At 30.7% G+C, this 17,864-nt stretch overlaps 1 protein-coding gene and 1 long non-coding RNA gene across 8 annotated transcripts in view; both read right to left on the minus strand.

The window, feature by feature from the left end:
* BSH (transcription regulatory protein SNF5, putative (BSH)) overlaps window positions 1-17,864 on the minus strand; it is a 269,940-nt gene that overhangs the window by 32,267 nt on the left and 219,809 nt on the right. For 2 of the 7 annotated variants that reach the window (XM_089788051.1, XM_089788057.1), the window contains exon 10: window positions 2,915-3,228. The exons of 3 other annotated variants lie outside the window; for them this stretch is intronic. In XM_089788051.1, the coding sequence (XP_089644177.1) occupies window positions 3,201-3,228 (28 nt within the window). In that variant the 3' untranslated portion in view covers window positions 2,915-3,200. Of the gene's footprint in view, window positions 1-2,914; window positions 3,229-4,548; window positions 4,718-8,878; window positions 9,581-17,864 lie in introns of those variants that run through there. 2 more of the 7 variants (XM_089788050.1, XM_089788056.1) reach the window with 2 other exon arrangements.
* On the minus strand, window positions 11,159-12,160 carry LOC149552476 (uncharacterized). Its single transcript, XR_016352939.1, has 2 exons — window positions 12,061-12,160; window positions 11,159-11,701 (listed from the first exon to the last, which is right to left on the minus strand). It is a non-coding gene; the product is annotated as an uncharacterized LOC149552476 (long non-coding RNA).

Raw genomic sequence — 17,864 nt, forward strand, 5'->3', positions numbered from 1 at the left:
ATAAATAAATAATTGGCCTACTTGGTTTTGAAGGCCATCTTTCAAAAACCACACCTCTGACCGAAAATTCCCAAAATTACAATGAAACTGAATGTGAAGGTTTCATGTAGTTAAAACACCATATTTAAAAGTTTTGATCGAAACCCCTAAAGTACTTTCAATTGAAAGTACTAAATAATTTTTTTGCATTCTCAATCAAAAGTACCAAGAGTTTTCTATTAAAACCTCTTAAGTATAGTTTTGGGTTCCTTCTTTTTTGGAGGATTTTCTTCCTCCAAAAAAGTCTGACCCACTATTTTGGGTTCACCCAATGTGTTATATTTAATATAGAATCCAATAAAAATTTATATGACATACATAAGTAATATACTTTAAATATTTACAAGAAATCAAATTAAATTGCCAAGTTGAATGAGGTTTGAAATATAAGCATAATCTTCTAATGCAAATGTATGATCTAGGTCTTCATTTGTTGTATCATTTTGATCTTGTGCCCCACTAGGTGTTAAGTATTATTATTTCCATTCTCAACCTATATTTGTATTATTGCACGTTTTCCAATAACCTACAGCACAAAATTGACAAAAATATTATGATTTCTAATCCAAATAGTCCAAGTGTTAGAATTAGAACTCTTAAATGGATGTCATTTAGTTGACCCATTTATTGTGTCACAATCATACCTTGAAAGGATACTCTTTTCTTCAAATAAGCAGAAGAAACATTTTATTGTAGAGGTTTAAAATGATCCTATAGATAAACTTAAATTGAGTCATTCCAGAATTGTACATGCATCTTTAAATTTATCTTTTTCTTCAAATTTGAGTTGCTCTCTCTAAAGGGATATCTTAAGACATGAGTCAACCTTCAAAAATGGCCATATATTTTGGATATTAGCTTTCTTATGCGTCCTAATCAACCAATAAAATATTCTAGAATTTTTGAATTCCCCTATGCCATTATCTAACCATATTAGATTATGTGTCATTTGAATTTCTCCCTCCCTTATATTTTCATAAAAATGTCTTAAGGAAGCACTAAACAATATCTCATGATTGTAAGTTATTATCACTTATATACAATAATATTCTCTCAAAAAAAATGATCCTCTTATATTTGCAAGTAGCAAATATGATGATTAAAAAGCCTTCAAGTGTTTCATTTGAATGACTAAATTAAAAATTGTTAGATAAAATCTCCTTAAATGAAACTCTCTTCAATATAATCTCCCTAGTCCTTAGTCACACCTGTAATCGAGTATCATTTGCACCCATCAAAATTATGATGAAAAAATAACTTTGACATTAGCTTTCTTGGAGACCAAATGAATTCATTTGACAAACCCAAATGTAAGATGATAGTACTAAAAGAAAGTTTTTCAATGATTATGATACTTGTATGTATTGAGTTTATTATGACTTTGGTTTTTTAGAATTTTTTCAACATAGGTTGTTTGACCATTTAGCAATTTCTTTGCTTGGTGCTTCTAGAAAATAGCAAATTAGAAAAGGAAATTAGAAAAATATCTAGGAAATAGGTATTTATTGTTGATCTCATATTGGTTTTGGCAAGTAAGTTTCTATACATTTAAGTCATTTACTTAGTTCATGTCGAACAAGTAGTATATGTCGAGCACAACGTGTATAAGTTAGAGCGTGCTAAGTCAACAATGAGTGTCGAGTCACTCATGTATCAAGTCACTCAAGTGTCGAGAAGATAGTATATGCCAAGTGATTTAGGAGCCGAGCAAACAGTACATGCCGAGTCATTCAGATTTCGAGTATCAGTATCGAAGTCAGTAGATGATGAGCAATTGGGACTTTAGATGTTGAGTAACATAGTTTTACCATAATTGTTTGTATTGGCACAAACTGCTATGTAAACCATTTTTGAGTTGACTTACAAATTGAATTATGATATTTTGGTGATAAGTATGAATCTTAAGTTAGAATCCCTATGCATTACATGCATCCAATCAGATAAGGGAAGGTTTAAGTGACAATATGGGTGAATCATAGCCATTGATTCATACCTAACCCTAAGTCACCTAGGTCTTCTTAAGGAGGACAAACCCTAAATTTTCTATGAGTGTGAAAGGGAATGAATGATCAAGGAGAGTTTTGCATCTGCAAACCAAGACATTCATGGTGAACAAGTTATTATGATATGAATTGCATTGTAGAATCAGTTAAAGGAGAACAGAGGAAGAAAATAGTAAACAACAAAGAGACATCTGAGCAAGAAGGATCAAGTATACATCAGTTTAGAGGTGATCTATCATCAAGCAACAAAGTGTTAATCCCAGGATCAATGCTGAGACATTCTAATAGGTGAATCAGTGAAATCTCTTAACAAAGTAGTCTTAATAGGCTATATTGAAATCCTCTAACAAGGTGCTACTTAATTGTGAGTTGAAGTCCTATGACAAGGCACACTTTTAACAAGGTCTTGAAATCCTTTAGCAGGGTGAGACTTAACAATCTTTGTAAGTCTTTAACAGGGCAGACCTTTCACGGGGTAGATTATGGTTCATGATCAAACATTGTAAACTTCATTGGATACACTTTATTTCTACAGTAGTGAAGATTTGTGGGTGTTATCCCCACCATAGTTTTGCTATCTCATTGGAGGGTTTTCTAGGTAATCATATCTGGTGTCATATATGTGTGAATGCTTACTTGTTTACATGCTTTAGATGTACATGTTTTACATGGTATTTCAGTTTACTTATTGAATATGTAAGATGGATGTGTGGTGAATATTTTATGGGTCAAAATTTAAAGCACTAATTCACTCCCCACCTCTCAGAAGTTTACCTTTCCTATTGTAAATCCAACATTTATTACCTTCCTATAAAAAATAATAATCAATGTATAGATCAAGTTAGATCAATCCAAATGAGCCTATGTCCAAATTACAATTAATACCACTTCATAATTAAATAAGTTATATAATATTCAACCAAATTTGAAAAAATAACTAGATTCTCTAGTTGTTGGTGTTACAACCCAAACTTTAAAAGAATTATGTTTTTTTGTCATTTTTAAGGGGCAAAAAGTTATGTTGATCAAAGTAAGTGTCATTTTTTAAAATGTTGATTTTTATTTTTATAGTGTTCATCTTTGTACCAAGTTGACCAAAAAGTGGGACACAATATGGTGGGATCACTTCACAATGATTTATAATATTGCATTTGAATCTCATCTTCTAGTGCAAGTATGTAGTTCTCTGCAAAGTCAATGACAAAATATATCACCAACTAGAAATATATTGTAACATATGTGAAACCATTGATCAACCCATCAAACATTTTGGGAGTGTCTCACATATTTAGTATGATCTTACTCTTAAATTCATTCATAAATCCATGAACACTAATATTTTTAGTAATTACATTGTGTCATTTTCTAACCTTTCCATCATTTTATGGATACTCAAGTTTTAAATCTTTTTACATTGACTAATAGTTGTCCAAATTCAATTAATTTTTTTCCATGCAAACATTCACCTAACAATGCAAGAATGTAACATATATCACATACACCAAAAAAACATGTGTTCAAAAGAGACGATAGCTCATTAGGTGGTTTACAAAGTAAACATGATATAAACTCCTTTATAGTCTAAGGTGATATATTTATACTATATTCCTCGAACATTTCATAAAGATTCATGGTAGAATGTATCATGTATACATTGACATACATCATAATGATAATGAAACTAGACATGACTTTTGCAATGATGGGTGACTCTTTCTTTGTTATCTCTTACATACTATGCATTTTTCAAAAGATATTTTCTTAATGCTAATATGTGTTAACACCTTATCACCCAATTTTATTTTGTACAATTCTATTTGAGTTATGTCCAAAAAGTGTTTAGGATGTGGATCACACATTTTTTACCCAACTCTTCATTCTCACACATCTTGGACATAAGGTGATAATCATGGATTATCATGCCAAAAAGAATTAATCAATTTTTTTACTTCACCATTAATTCTCATGCCCCCACCTCAGGAGTTTGTCACTAAAAATCCACAATTGATTTGTTAAATCACTTTGAAGTTAACTCTTTTCTTTATATCTCTTGTCAAAGTTTTATGATGGATATTAAGGTATCCACTTATGTTAGTCACCATTCTTTTTCAAAAGTTGCTTGTTTACTAAAGTTGTTATTGCTTGTCATGTCACATTTCTATCCTTAGAACAACTTTACTTTCTTTTCATTATCATTCAAACAAGTTTCATTCTAAATAAACATTTTTATGTCTACATCCACAATATTAATTTCAATTGGTGTTTGATTTTCAATTTCAAATTCTAAATGATTAGGAATATTATAAGTATTACTAATATTTGGTGTTTGATGTGCAATTTTTGTTTTTTCTATTTTCAAGAAGAAAATAAATATCATTCAAAGAGTATCCTACTTGTAGAAAAACACCATCTTTTTATCATAAAAATTATGTAGTTGTGAAGACATACATGTATCTAAAACTAGATTAGAAGATGCTCCTAATTTTTTTTCCTATTGTATGTTCTTTGACCTTTGCATCTATTATGGTGTCCTCAATACTCTTCTCTTCTGAAAAAAAAAATTATTGAACTTGATGCTTCTTGCATTCTTTCTCTTCCTCATTGTCATTTTGCCTCCTCCTTAATTTAGAAATCTCCTCCATTATTAGAACCTTCCTTTGCCGCTTTCTACATTACTGTGATCCCATATTCAATCATCTTTTTTTAAAAACTCCAATATTTGCACCAAATTTTGAATTTAAATGGATTTTCTCAAGTCAAATCCATTAAAGACAAAAATATTGAATTATTTGACAAACATGTTTTTTGTTGTTGTGGACCATTCAAATAATGTTTCAACAATCATTCAATAATTTAAATTTGTCTTTTTGGTGTTTTTTTTTAATTAAGAAATGGTCACGTATCATTAAAAGAAACAGGTACCTATTTAAAAAAATAGGTGTCCATTTCTAACTTAATAGTAATAAACAAAACTAGTACTTGTTTATTAACTTTTAAATAATGGGGTATCAAGTTGTAAAATGTCCCTCTGCTTTGATTTTCAAGTCAGGACAAGCTTGGTGGGACCAAGCCTATAGTTGGGCCTACAAAATAATGGCTAAGGCACTGGAGTCTTGAATTTTCACCTTGTGATTTTTTGAAAGCCTTTTCAATTGAATTTCTTAATGAAGCAAAAAAACCATTAGACATTTTACTACATAGAATTTTGTGTGTGTGTGTGTGTAGGACAAAATATGGTGGTCGTACAAGTGTATGATACAGTCTTGAAATAAGCATTTTTTTTAAAGTAGTTTTTCTACGTGTGGTTAAAAAATAATATATAACATGTGGGTATTGAAATAAATTACACATTTGAAAAGTAGAGTCTAAGAAGTTTGTTTTCTATTATTGAAATTTTTTTAGATTATATTTTGAGTTGTAAAAAGCCCATTTTTTGCCTACAAAATAATGGCTAAGGCAATGGAATCTCGCTTTATGCTTTGCCATAATTTTTTGAAATCCTTCTCAATTGAACTATTTTAGCTGAAATGAAAACTCATTATTCTTTTTATCATCAAAATTCAAAATTATTTTTTTTGTAGTGATTTGATTAATTTTACAATTTTAACATTGTTTATTAATCAAAAGTGGTACATAAACTTAAAATAGTGATGTTCATTAGGCAAGAGCCTACAACGTATCGGTAAATAATAGTCCTCTCATTAGGGAGGTCTTGGGTTCAAATCTACTTGAGATTAACACATAATAATAATTAATAATCTAGGTTTTAGTTGATTAGCTATCAAAAACAATTAGTGAGGTTCCCTAAAAATTTAATAACTTTTAGATTTTTTAGAAAATATATTATATAACATCAATTTTCGTAGAATTTCCTTGAAGATTAAAAAAATTGTAAAAATGTTAAGCTTACATCAATTTATAGTGGTTGTACATTGGAGGTTTCAAAAAATATATTTTAGAGTCTTTAAAATTTAACTAAAAATATACATTATGGAAAAAAATCATCAATCATTGTTGTCTTAGACATCTATCCCCAAAAAGATTCACAAAAATTCCTTTATTTATGTCAAAATATGGTAGTTGTGCATGTGTGTCAGATAGTCCTAAAATAAATATTTTGGAAAAATGATTTTTAGATATGCCTTCTATAAACTAATTTATACCATGTGGGTATTGAAATAAATCACATATTTGAAAAGAAGACTCCAAGCACTATATTATCTATTACTAAGTTTTTTAGATTAAATTTTTTAAGTGAATTTTTTTACATAAATCGAGAGAAATTTTGAAAAATAAGGAAAAAACTTCCACTTTTTATCCAAAAGTAGGACTCAACTTCTTGCAACTGCCCTTATATAAGGTCAAAGGTCAAGTTCATAATTTTTTGCATCGTATAACGTTAATGGTATGTTATTTACTAAATGATGATGTTTGTACAACAAACATTTCATTCAAATAGGAATACACTCATGTTTATATTATTTATTTCACACTCATCTTATCTTACACAAAGAGAGAGAAAGAGTGATACAAATAAAATGGAACTGCCAAGATAAATAATTGTTTTTGAGTTGATATGTTCTAACATATATGTATGTATGTATGTATGTATATGTAAATTAAATGTAACAAATTTTACTTGTTAATCTTAAGTTATGTTTCAATAAATGTATTTAAGATAGTAAACTAAATTAAATATAAATAATTGTTTTTGAGTTGATATGTTCTAACATATATGTATGTATGTATGTATGTGTAAATTAAATGTAACAAATTTTACTTGTTAATCTTAAGTTATGTTTCAATAAATGTATTTAAGATAGTAAACTAAATTAAATATAATATACTTTAATTTTCTATTTCTAAAAAATAAAAATGATTAAAATAAATTTCAATATTAAATAAATTTAAGATATCTATATGGTAAACTAAACTAGCTCTAATAAACTTTATTATTGATTTTAGATTTGTAAAAATATATTCAAATATTTAATCAACAAAGTCATATAATTAAAAATAATTATATGTATGTATGTATATGTAAATTAAATGTAACAAATTTTACTTGTTAAGCTTAAGTTATGTTTCAATAAATGTATTTAAGATAGTAAACTAAATTAAATATAATATACTTTAATTTTCTATTTCTAAAAAATAAAAAATGATTAAAATAAATTTCAATATTAAATTTAAATTAAATAAATTTAAGATATCTATATGGTAAATTAAACTAGCTCTAATAAACTTTATTATTGATTTTAGATTTGTAAAAATATATTCAAATATTTAATCAACAAAGTCATATAGTTAAAAATAATAATTAACAAAATTAATGAAAATACAAGACATAACATGTCTAGAGTTGTCTCATCCAAAGAATCTTGGAGGCTGCACTTAAATAATAGCACGGTTGTATATCTCTCTAGTAAGATAGCAAGCTATAATGTATTCAAAGCAAGTTGTAAAGATGGGAGGTTGTTAGAATGATAATCACATGGAGTAATATTGTTGGCCATGATAAAATGATTTCTAGGAGAGATGGAAATTGTGGAACTTAAAGCATGGGCTCAAACCTTTGGTACTTATTCAAGGGTGTCCTACCAAAATTTGGGTAGCTAAAGGTATTACAAACTTCTTTGATATCATAAAAGATGGTAAGCAATTGTGTTGGCAAGAGCTAAGCTAGAAGTTTGACATTTCTCACACATTATGGAGGACTTGCTCTATGTTGACAAATACATGTATCCCTCTATCTCTCCTAACGAGTTTTAACCATAATGATACTAGGATGACCATATATATATATATATATATATATATATATATATATATATATATATATATATATATATATATATATATATATATATATATATATATATATAAACAATCTCCTCATTGATAACCATGATATCTTTAAACATGTGGGATCTTGTTGAAATATAGACCATGACACCATGGGATGGAAAAAATATTTTAGTAACTTATTGACTGGTCTAGTTGAGCCGAAAAAAAAAGTGTTTTTATCTAGTGTTTCCTCCACATATTACTTGTCACATTTCCTGAAAGGGAACCAAATATATGTTTATCTTGTAGGCTACCTAAATCTATTTTCTCTGTCTTCTTTGAATGTATGCTTGTTAGGGAAGTATAATACTTGTCTAACATTGTCTTAAATAGGAATTTTGAGATCATTAATGTTCTTTCTAGTACTACTTTGAGCAATAGGAGGAGGCATTAAATTTTTTTAGGTTCATTTTATCTATTAAAATACAATAGAAATTTTGGAAGTTGCATAATGATAATTTATTTAACAAGAAGCAATGGTACCTTGTTGAGTCTCTGTGAAGATTGATGTTTCATAATGTTGTTGTGAAGGTTTCAGTTGTGGTGAGGTTGAATTAGAAGAAATTCTTAGATCATTTGCATGATGTGGTTGCGAGAATTCCTATGGTAGAAATTTCTCAAGGATACACATAGACCAAGTCTTCCTTGGAGTGTGCTCTAATTGAGGTTTCTCTAGATAACTTCATGTCTGGGATTAATGAGTTGAGAAGAAAGAATAAAAAACATAGAGAAACCCCCATAAGTATTGTGTTGTTTGTTTTCATGCTTGGGCTACTAATGCAAGATGATAAGGTTCTTCATTTGATGGAAGGCACAATGGAATGGACAACTATAAGGAAACTTACAACAAAAATATAACTCTTTCCACATAACTCATAATAGATCTAAAATAAGTATGCAATTTAAATACACATGCAAGATAATAGACAACATACTCACAAAAATGTGACACAAGATATACCCTAGGAAACTCTCATTGAGGAAAAAAAAACCCAACCTCCAAAAGTATCCATCACCATGTATTATTTAACAAAACATCATTGCAATCCAACCATGAAAGTCTTCAAAGCCATAGCCACAACCGAGAAATCCATGTGAATAAACATGAATCTACACATCTCATGTCATGCTTCCAACCGTCACAAATGCTATTTTGAATAACTTGTCAAGCCTTGTCTTGCTCAACTTACTTTTTTTTTGTCTTTTATCCATCTATCTTGTCTCTACAACTACCTTTATGGCTTCTTATATAGTAGCAGGTCCCACAAAACCACTATGTGGTATTACATAAATCATGTGTTACCTAACCTATTGACTCCACATTTAGTATTGAACATTTAATTCTTTTCCCCAATATTAAATAATTACATCAAATATTATCACAATGTTACAATAAAACTCATCAAGTATATCTCATGTGAATCTTTACATGTTGCACATCCATCTAGGTGCTCCTAAGTGCAACATCACATAATAAAATAAAATAATACAATATAACAATATTATGCAATGTGTGCAACATCCATTATCTCAACAATCTCCCACTTGTTGTATACATTGCATAGGGTTCATTTGTAGGAACATAAATGAACAAGGGAACAATCTCACATAGCACATCCACTATCATGGATCATAGTACACCATGTGCTCCATTCTAGTACCCGCAACAAAATCAAAATATATGTAATCACCTAAAAATGGTTATTTAGACTATTAGCCCCCTTCTCAACATTTTGGCTAATTTAATTAATTATTTAATTAGACCAAATTGCTAATAATCGATTAATTTGATTACAACTTATAGTTTGACTATGTTATCCTAAGTTCATTATTTGATTAAAAGAACATGTCCCCTTTTAATTAAATAAAAGACCCATTCTTCTAACCCACTTAAAGTGCACACATAAAGTCATTTTCAAATTTTCAAATTAAAAGAAAAGGCTTTGTGACTTTTGTCTTATAAGACAAGTCAATTTATATTCTATTGGTTGACTTGTGTGTGCACATGGATCACTCCTTTTTTTTCAAATTCTACCGTTGATCATTCAACATCTTCATCTTGATCTCTATCGTCCGTACAACTTTAAAAGGGAGAGAGCTTTCCCCCTCAAAGGATCTATCCTCATTTGAATATTGTTATGCTACAAGTTTTCTAATAGGTTTCCTTGGAGCTTTGTGGAGAACTTCTCATTCCTTGTCTCATTCTCTCATCAACATTGAATACTAGTTTAGAAGCATCTTGTATGGTAGTTTAGTTCTTTTTGCATTAATCTAAGATCACATAGCATAACTAGTTTGGATTGCAATACTTTCATTCTTGTTAACATAGCTGCATTTTGCATATTCATTCTAGCATAGTCTCCATTTGCATTACATTTTTTAGAATTCTCATTGTAGACACTTGCATTCTTGCTCTTGTCACAAGGAACCTCTCGTCACATGGTTTACCAAGCAAGAAATGTATCACTAAGGCTCAGTTAAGAGCCTTCATACTTGAATCATACCTTCTTGCACTTTGTGGATAGGGAGCTCTAAGCTGATATCCAAGCATTCTGAACTCATGGAATCGTTTGGATAAAAGGATTTAAAGTGTGACACCTTTTGAGTGTACAGTATCCAACTTCTCAAACATGAATAATCTCACCTTCTATTATTCCACTACCACTGGACATACATAGAAGTCATCTAAAGTGAAAGCCACCCACCCTGTCACATTAAAAGATCATAAAATCCTATACCAACTAAAATTTCAAGCACAAACACCTGGCCCTAAGGTAATCATATGTTTCAATAGTTGTCAAATATTCATAGCTGAAATAACACCCACATCAAGTGCTAACCCATCTAACTATCCATACCTCCAAAGGCACATACTAAGTGAATCTCACATCATCAACACATCCAATATATAACCTACAATCACAAGCCTGAATAGTAATACTTGCCACATATATACCAAGAAGCTCCCACTACAAAAGATAATGTCAAATCTGTAACCAATCCACTAACATCTCAAAGAAGTGAATCCATGTAGTATCAAGGACATTCACAATACATAAATTGATAACCTGCAAAAACAACTTTCATAACAAGTCTCCAATTCTCTCTCATATTCTTCACAACCAACATCAAAGGAAAGAAATAAATAAATAACTATGTCATCTCTCACATGACATACACGAACATAAACCAATGATCATAATCTCCAACCAATCTCAAATTCAATCTAAGTGAAAATGAACATCCATGAAGATAACCAAGACCAAAGAGAAACCATGCAAATCATAACCTATAGCATATCCTTCTACACACACCTCTACATGTAAATTGTGTAAGTATGATCTCCTCCATAAAACCCTAACCAAGAAGCCACAACAACACTCAAACAATACCATATAAATAATCATGTATGTAAGCCTCTTAAAAGAAGGTCAAACTCTTAAACTATTCCTAAACCAAGAAATAACCATTCCTAATCCAAAGAATATGTCCAATATAAAACCATCTCCCAAACTCAACCAACGTAACAACAACATATGCATATGGAGATAACCAATGTTAATCGATCTCTCAAATGAACCCCCCAACACTAACTCGTGTACCATAGCTCAAGATCCATATCCATGAAAGATAAACATAAATGTAATGCACCTTAGAGAAACAATGGGCTACACCTCTCAAGTAGTAAAATCGTCAAGTAGACCAAGAGTGGGGAATGAAAATGTTCATCAAGATATCCAAATCTCTAACTGAGACTCATCTAAGAACAATCTTATCTCAAGTCCATATCAAATGAAAGGCCCTCGGACTTCCTGCTGAAACCAAACAATTGTCCCAACAAATACTTTTCTAATCCAAAACAAATCAGCATCATCATCATCTAAGTACCATTAGCACATGTAAACAATCAATCCATGCCAACTCCAAATGAAAGATAACAATATCATGGAGTACCTAGCAAATGATCAATGTACTCAATACCAAGAAAATAAACCAAGATCAATGTCAAAGTTCTAACCATGGCCTCAGGAACATAAGCATGATAACATGCTCCATATGATCATACCATAACATGTCGAAACTCTAAACGTGTATCAAGAGTATACCATGACATAATAATGAAACCATCCTAATACGAAGGATAACATGTCAAATGAAAGCAAAAACTCACCTTTACCAAGAACACCATGAGTTCTCAAGATGCAATTATCTCTGCATACCATGAAGAACCATCTCCACACACCATGAAGATAACAAGTGCACCATGCAAATGTCAAAGACACTTCTGCAACAACAAGATCGAAGTCATCCTCCAACATCTGCAAACACTCAATAAATATATCAATGCCAACAATTCCCACTCAACTATGGTATCGAGTCATCCATGGCATCATAACATCCATATCCTATATGAAGATCCTCCAGGTCTACACACAACTAAAGTGTCAGTATCAAGTAAAACCAAGATCTCCAAACCAAGAAGATACAAACCTAACCAAGAACTTAACTTGTACTACCACCTCATCATTGTCAAAAGCTCCCACTAAACCATGTATCCAAGCTATCAATGATATCATGATGAAAAAATCATCATCTAACCATGAGAATTAACGAAGGCATCAAATCATCAAAAAACTCAAAGTGCACATCATGGGATCCTCAAAAGAAACGGAATAACCATCATCTTTAACCAAAGAAAATATGCTACCATAAACAAGTTGAAAATCCAAACCAATAAACATCAAGGATGTACCTATGTATCCAATCATGTCATGCCAAAATCCATAACACCATGTGATGGAAACACAACCCAAGCACAGAATGGACACAACATGAAAGGAAAATTTTATTAACTGTGAAAATATGCTAGTACACTTAGTGCATAGAAACAGACTCCAAAACATGCCCTATGGGCTTACAATAGCATAAATCTGGAGATAAATTCTTCTCCCAGTACCTTCTCTCAAACTCCACTCCGAACTGCCTTTTACAATGCCAGAAATGTTTTAAATAGACCCCGAAGGGTTAAGGATTAGGAATACATTCTAGAAAGTGCTAGTTGGCATCCACCGACCAAATAGAAGGCTCTAGAAGTCGCATTAGAAGTCGGCACAAAATTAGAACAATCAAAAAATGGTAACCAAACTTTCGGAAGGCACAACTTTTGAACCGTAGCTCCGATTGACGAACCGTTTACATTTTCGAAAAGCTCTCGAAGCACTCTATAGCCCTATGGACCAGCTTCGCCCGTCTCCCATTTTCGGCCCTGTTTGAATTCATTTAATGCCCCTAACCTGACTTTGAAGCATCCTTAGGAGGTCTCCAAAAATCGAAAAACTGCAATAACTTTCAAACTATGGGGCCTTTTGACTTGATTCTTTTTCTGAATGCTCTAAATTATAATTACAATCATCCGATCAATTTACACCTTCTAGTTCACCAAAATGATGGCTCAATTACATACTCTTATTTTTCTGGCATTTACACGTATCCCAAAGTGATTAAAAACTCTAACCCAAAACACTAATAGTGGAACTGTGAGAGTTGCAACCTTTATTTGACCCAAATGGGTATCCAAAAATGAAAACACATGAAACATAAACTAAGTCTAAGTACAATTTTTTTGGTTGACACAGGATTGCCCTTATACCTCTAGATGCTCTTGCATCACCATGATCACATCCATGAACCAAGAAACTAACTCTCAATGTGTACAACTTGTCACCATAAAATAGTCAACTGCAATCGTCTATCATGATTATACCTGGTAACAACATCTCATCCCTTCTACATGAAAAAATTAGAAAGTCAGGTAGCTTAGGGCATAAACAACTCAAATCCAAGCCACCAATTTAAATATGCATCAATAATGAAAAAGTAATGGGCAAACACAACTCATATCCAAGTCATAATAAATGCAACTTGTAAGTATAGATCACTTACAACACTGCACAACTTGTAGACCCAACAAGTCATCATACATATCCAAACCAAATACTGAAAATCATATCATAATAAGACCAATCTAAAACATAACATAATTATACAATGACATCAAATCTCAAATCTCCAAAATACATAATGTCATAAACTCACAATGTTACCATAGTCGATGTATATTATAAATTATTCAAATCAATATATCACCAAGTAAATCACGTCAAACTTACATTAAATTTGAACCAATGTGTAGAGCTTTCTAAGAGCTTTCTATTGACTACTCAAAGTCCAAAATCTGACTCTGTATGTCCAAGTTATGCTCAAATATGTGCTCAAAATAAACATCTAACTTCTAAGATCTTAAAGTCTAAAAAAAATATCAAACTCATATAATCAATCTTGCACAATATTATAGTGTTTTGAATTAGCTTTCCAACGACTACAAGAAGTCTAAAATCCCATACCCTGAGTGGAAGTTATGGTCATTTTATCAAGATAGTCTTTTTACCATTTTCACTACAATTTTGTCACTTTTTTTGTGACGAAAATTCTAACAAGATTAAATTTGATGGTCTTCATGTGTTGAAACTAAAAACATTTGTATTTTTTTCTCAACATGGTCAAACTAGGGCATATTTTATATCAAAATTTTATGAAAACATCAACCCAGATCCAATAGTGAGGTTTGTTTTTGCCCAAGAGATTCTTTCTACAAGCTACCCCCTAAACTCCTTATTTAAATGAAAGACCCAAAAAATCCATTTGACCAACAATTTCACATGCCCAAAATCTATCAACATCCCATCATAACAAAAAACCCAAAACTCTCAGATCTGTAATAAACAACTTACAAAACTCATATATCTGACCCTCTCTTTTATCCTCTCATGCATTCTCATAGATTCAATCTAGGGTTACAACAAAAAAAACCATAGCTTTGATACCACTTGTAAGGAAATTTGTAACAAAAATATAATTGTTTCCACATAACCCATAATGGATCTAAAATAACTATGTAGTTTAAATCCACATGCAAGAGAATAGACAACATACCCACAAAAATGTGACACAAGATATACTTTGGGAAACCCTCACTGGGGGGAAAAACTCAACCTCCAAAAGTATCAATCACCATGTATTATTCAACAAAACATCATTGTAATACAACCATGGAAGACTTCTAAGTCATAGCCACAACCAAGCAATCAAATGTGAACAAACATGAATCTACACATCCCATGTCATGCTTCCAACCTTCGCAAGCACTACCTTAGCTAACTTGTCAAACCTTGTCTTGCTCGACTTTTATTTTTTGATCTTTTGTCCTTCTATCTTGTCTCTACAACTACCCTTCTACCTGCTTATATAGTAGCAAGTTTTGCAAAGCCACTAAGTGGTATTACATAAACCATGTGTTATCTACTCCATTGACCCCACATTTAATTTTTTTTTCCAATATTAAATAATTACATCAAATATTACTACAATGTTACAATACAACTCATTGTAATCACCTAAAAATGGTCATATAGACTATTAACCCCCTTCTCAACATTTTTATTAAATTATTTAATCATTTGGCTAGGCCAAATTGTTAAAAATCAATTTATTTGATTTTAAACTATAGTTTGACTATAATATTCTAAGTTCATATTTGACTAAAAGAACATGTCCCCTTTTAATTAAATAAAAGATCTCATTCTTCTAACCCACTCAATGTGCAGACATAAATTCTTTTTCCTATTTACAAATTAAAAGAAAAGGCTTTTGTCTCAAATTAAAAGTCAACTCATTTTCATTGGTTGACCCGATCTTGAGCATGGATCATGCCAAAAGTCAACCCCCGCTCTTGATCATCAACCTTTTGATCTTGATCTCAACCGTCTATACATCTTTAAAGGGAAGAGCTCTCTCCTCAAAATATCTTGATTTTGAGCTAATGTTATGTTGCAAGTTTCTTGACAAGTTTGCTTAGAGCTTTGTGGAGAACTTATTTCTTGTCTCGTTCACTCATCATCATCTTGATTATAATTTAGAGGCATTTGCAATAGCTTAGCTTTTCTATTCATATTAACATAGATCACATAGCTTAATTAAAATGGTTGTAATATGCTCATCTTGCTTAATTTAGTTGCATTCATGCATTTCATATTAGCATAGTTCATTCTTGCATTGCATGTTTGAGAGCTCTCTTGGACATTTGCACTCTTGCTTTTGTCTAAGTACTCTTCCATTGCGTGGTTTAATAGCAAGGGTTGTGTCTCTAAGGCTCAGCTAAGAGCTCCTTATATGCACAAACACACACTTTTGCACGCCATGTATGGGGAGCTCTAAGTCATCATTCAAGTGTTCTAATCTATAGGATACCTTGGATAGAAGGGTTTAGAGAAGTGCTCTTTTTTAATGTACACTTATCAAGTATATCTCACGGGAATCTTTACATGTTGCACGTCCATCTAGGTGCTCCTAGGTGCAATGTTACATAATAAAATAAAATAATACAATATAACAATATCATGCAATGTGTGCATCACCCATTATCTTAACAATAACTTAGGTAGACAAAAAGTAAAATGATAGAACTTGAAGGCCTAAAGCTTTGATGTAATGCTCTTTTCATTCACATTTTGTATATATGATGTAATATGTTTGATTCCTCGTTGTAGTAACATATGTTTGACTATACTTGTATGTAGCTAAGTATATAGTAAACAAGGAGCCACGTAAATAGATTTTTGTATAAATATAAGTTCTATTTTGTAATATTTTAAACTTTGTATATAGGGTACATAGTTGTGACAACATATCATTGTATGTCATTTGATTTAAAAGTACTAAAAAAAAATTTCATTAGTTTCACATAAAGGTATAATTATTATATACTTAAAAATAATTATGGTATTAATGGAAAGATAATTTCAATATAAACATAATAAAAATTAGTTATAAATTTGAACATTAAAAAAATTAAAATCTTGAAAACTTAAAGTTAAAATAATAAAATCTTATATTTAATTAAATGTTAAAATTAAATAAACTATATTAAAATTTATAGTAATTTAAATAAATTTCAAAGTTAAATTCAAATAGAAAAAATTCAATTCTAACATTTAAAAATAAATAATGAAAGGCAAGAGCCTACAACACAATGGTAAATTGTGAGCCTCTCAACTAGGAAGTCTTTGGTTCGAGTCTACTTGAGCTTAACACATAATAATCAATCTCAACAAACAATAATAATAAATATTCTAGGCTTCGACCCCTTAACTATCAAAAAATATGAATAATTTTTTTAATAATTTATTAGAGTAAAAATATTAATTAATATGTACATTAATATATACTACAAACAATATTTATATAAATTGGAAGATAAATTCAATAGTCACTAAAACAACATATATAATATATATTTTTTCGTCAGGAGTGCAAACTCAAAGAGGAAATGGAGTAGCATGTCAAGAGTTTTTGTTGTTGGAGAGTTGTAAGCTCTTTCGATCTTTCCTTATCATTTCAACATTATACTCTTTTGGTATTTCTTGTTATTGTCCTTAACTTCGTTAACATTTTGTTTATTTTGTTAAATTGCCTTGTAACTTACTTCTATGACTATTGTAATTTGTTTGTATAGGATGCAAACACATTGTACTCTAATTGTAAATCTATGGTGTCCTTGACTTGCACAAGGATCTTGGATAAAGAGCTCACTAAGGTTGCTAGTCCGTCTTAGTGACCCAATCATTCAATTTCTATAAACTAAATATTCTTATCATTTTGTATTATTAAGTTATCTTAGTCTATTCGTTTTTACATGTAATTAGATTATTATTCTTTAATTTAATTAATCTTCCCACCTCACTAGAGCACTAGTAAAACTAAGGTGGCATTGGGTCATTTGCTCCTTAGGAAGTCCATCAATTTTAAGAGTGTTGAATCCCATTTAGTATAGTTGTAGTGTTGGAGAAAGCTTTACCTATATAAGATAATATTATTTGCCATCATGAATTATTTAGTCTAGTTGAATCCATGTTATAA

This window comes from Cupressus sempervirens, chromosome 6 (assembly GCF_028749045.1).
Source record: "Cupressus sempervirens isolate cs-2001-9-10 chromosome 6, ASM2874904v1, whole genome shotgun sequence".
Classification (NCBI taxonomy): domain Eukaryota; kingdom Viridiplantae; phylum Streptophyta; class Pinopsida; order Cupressales; family Cupressaceae; genus Cupressus; species Cupressus sempervirens.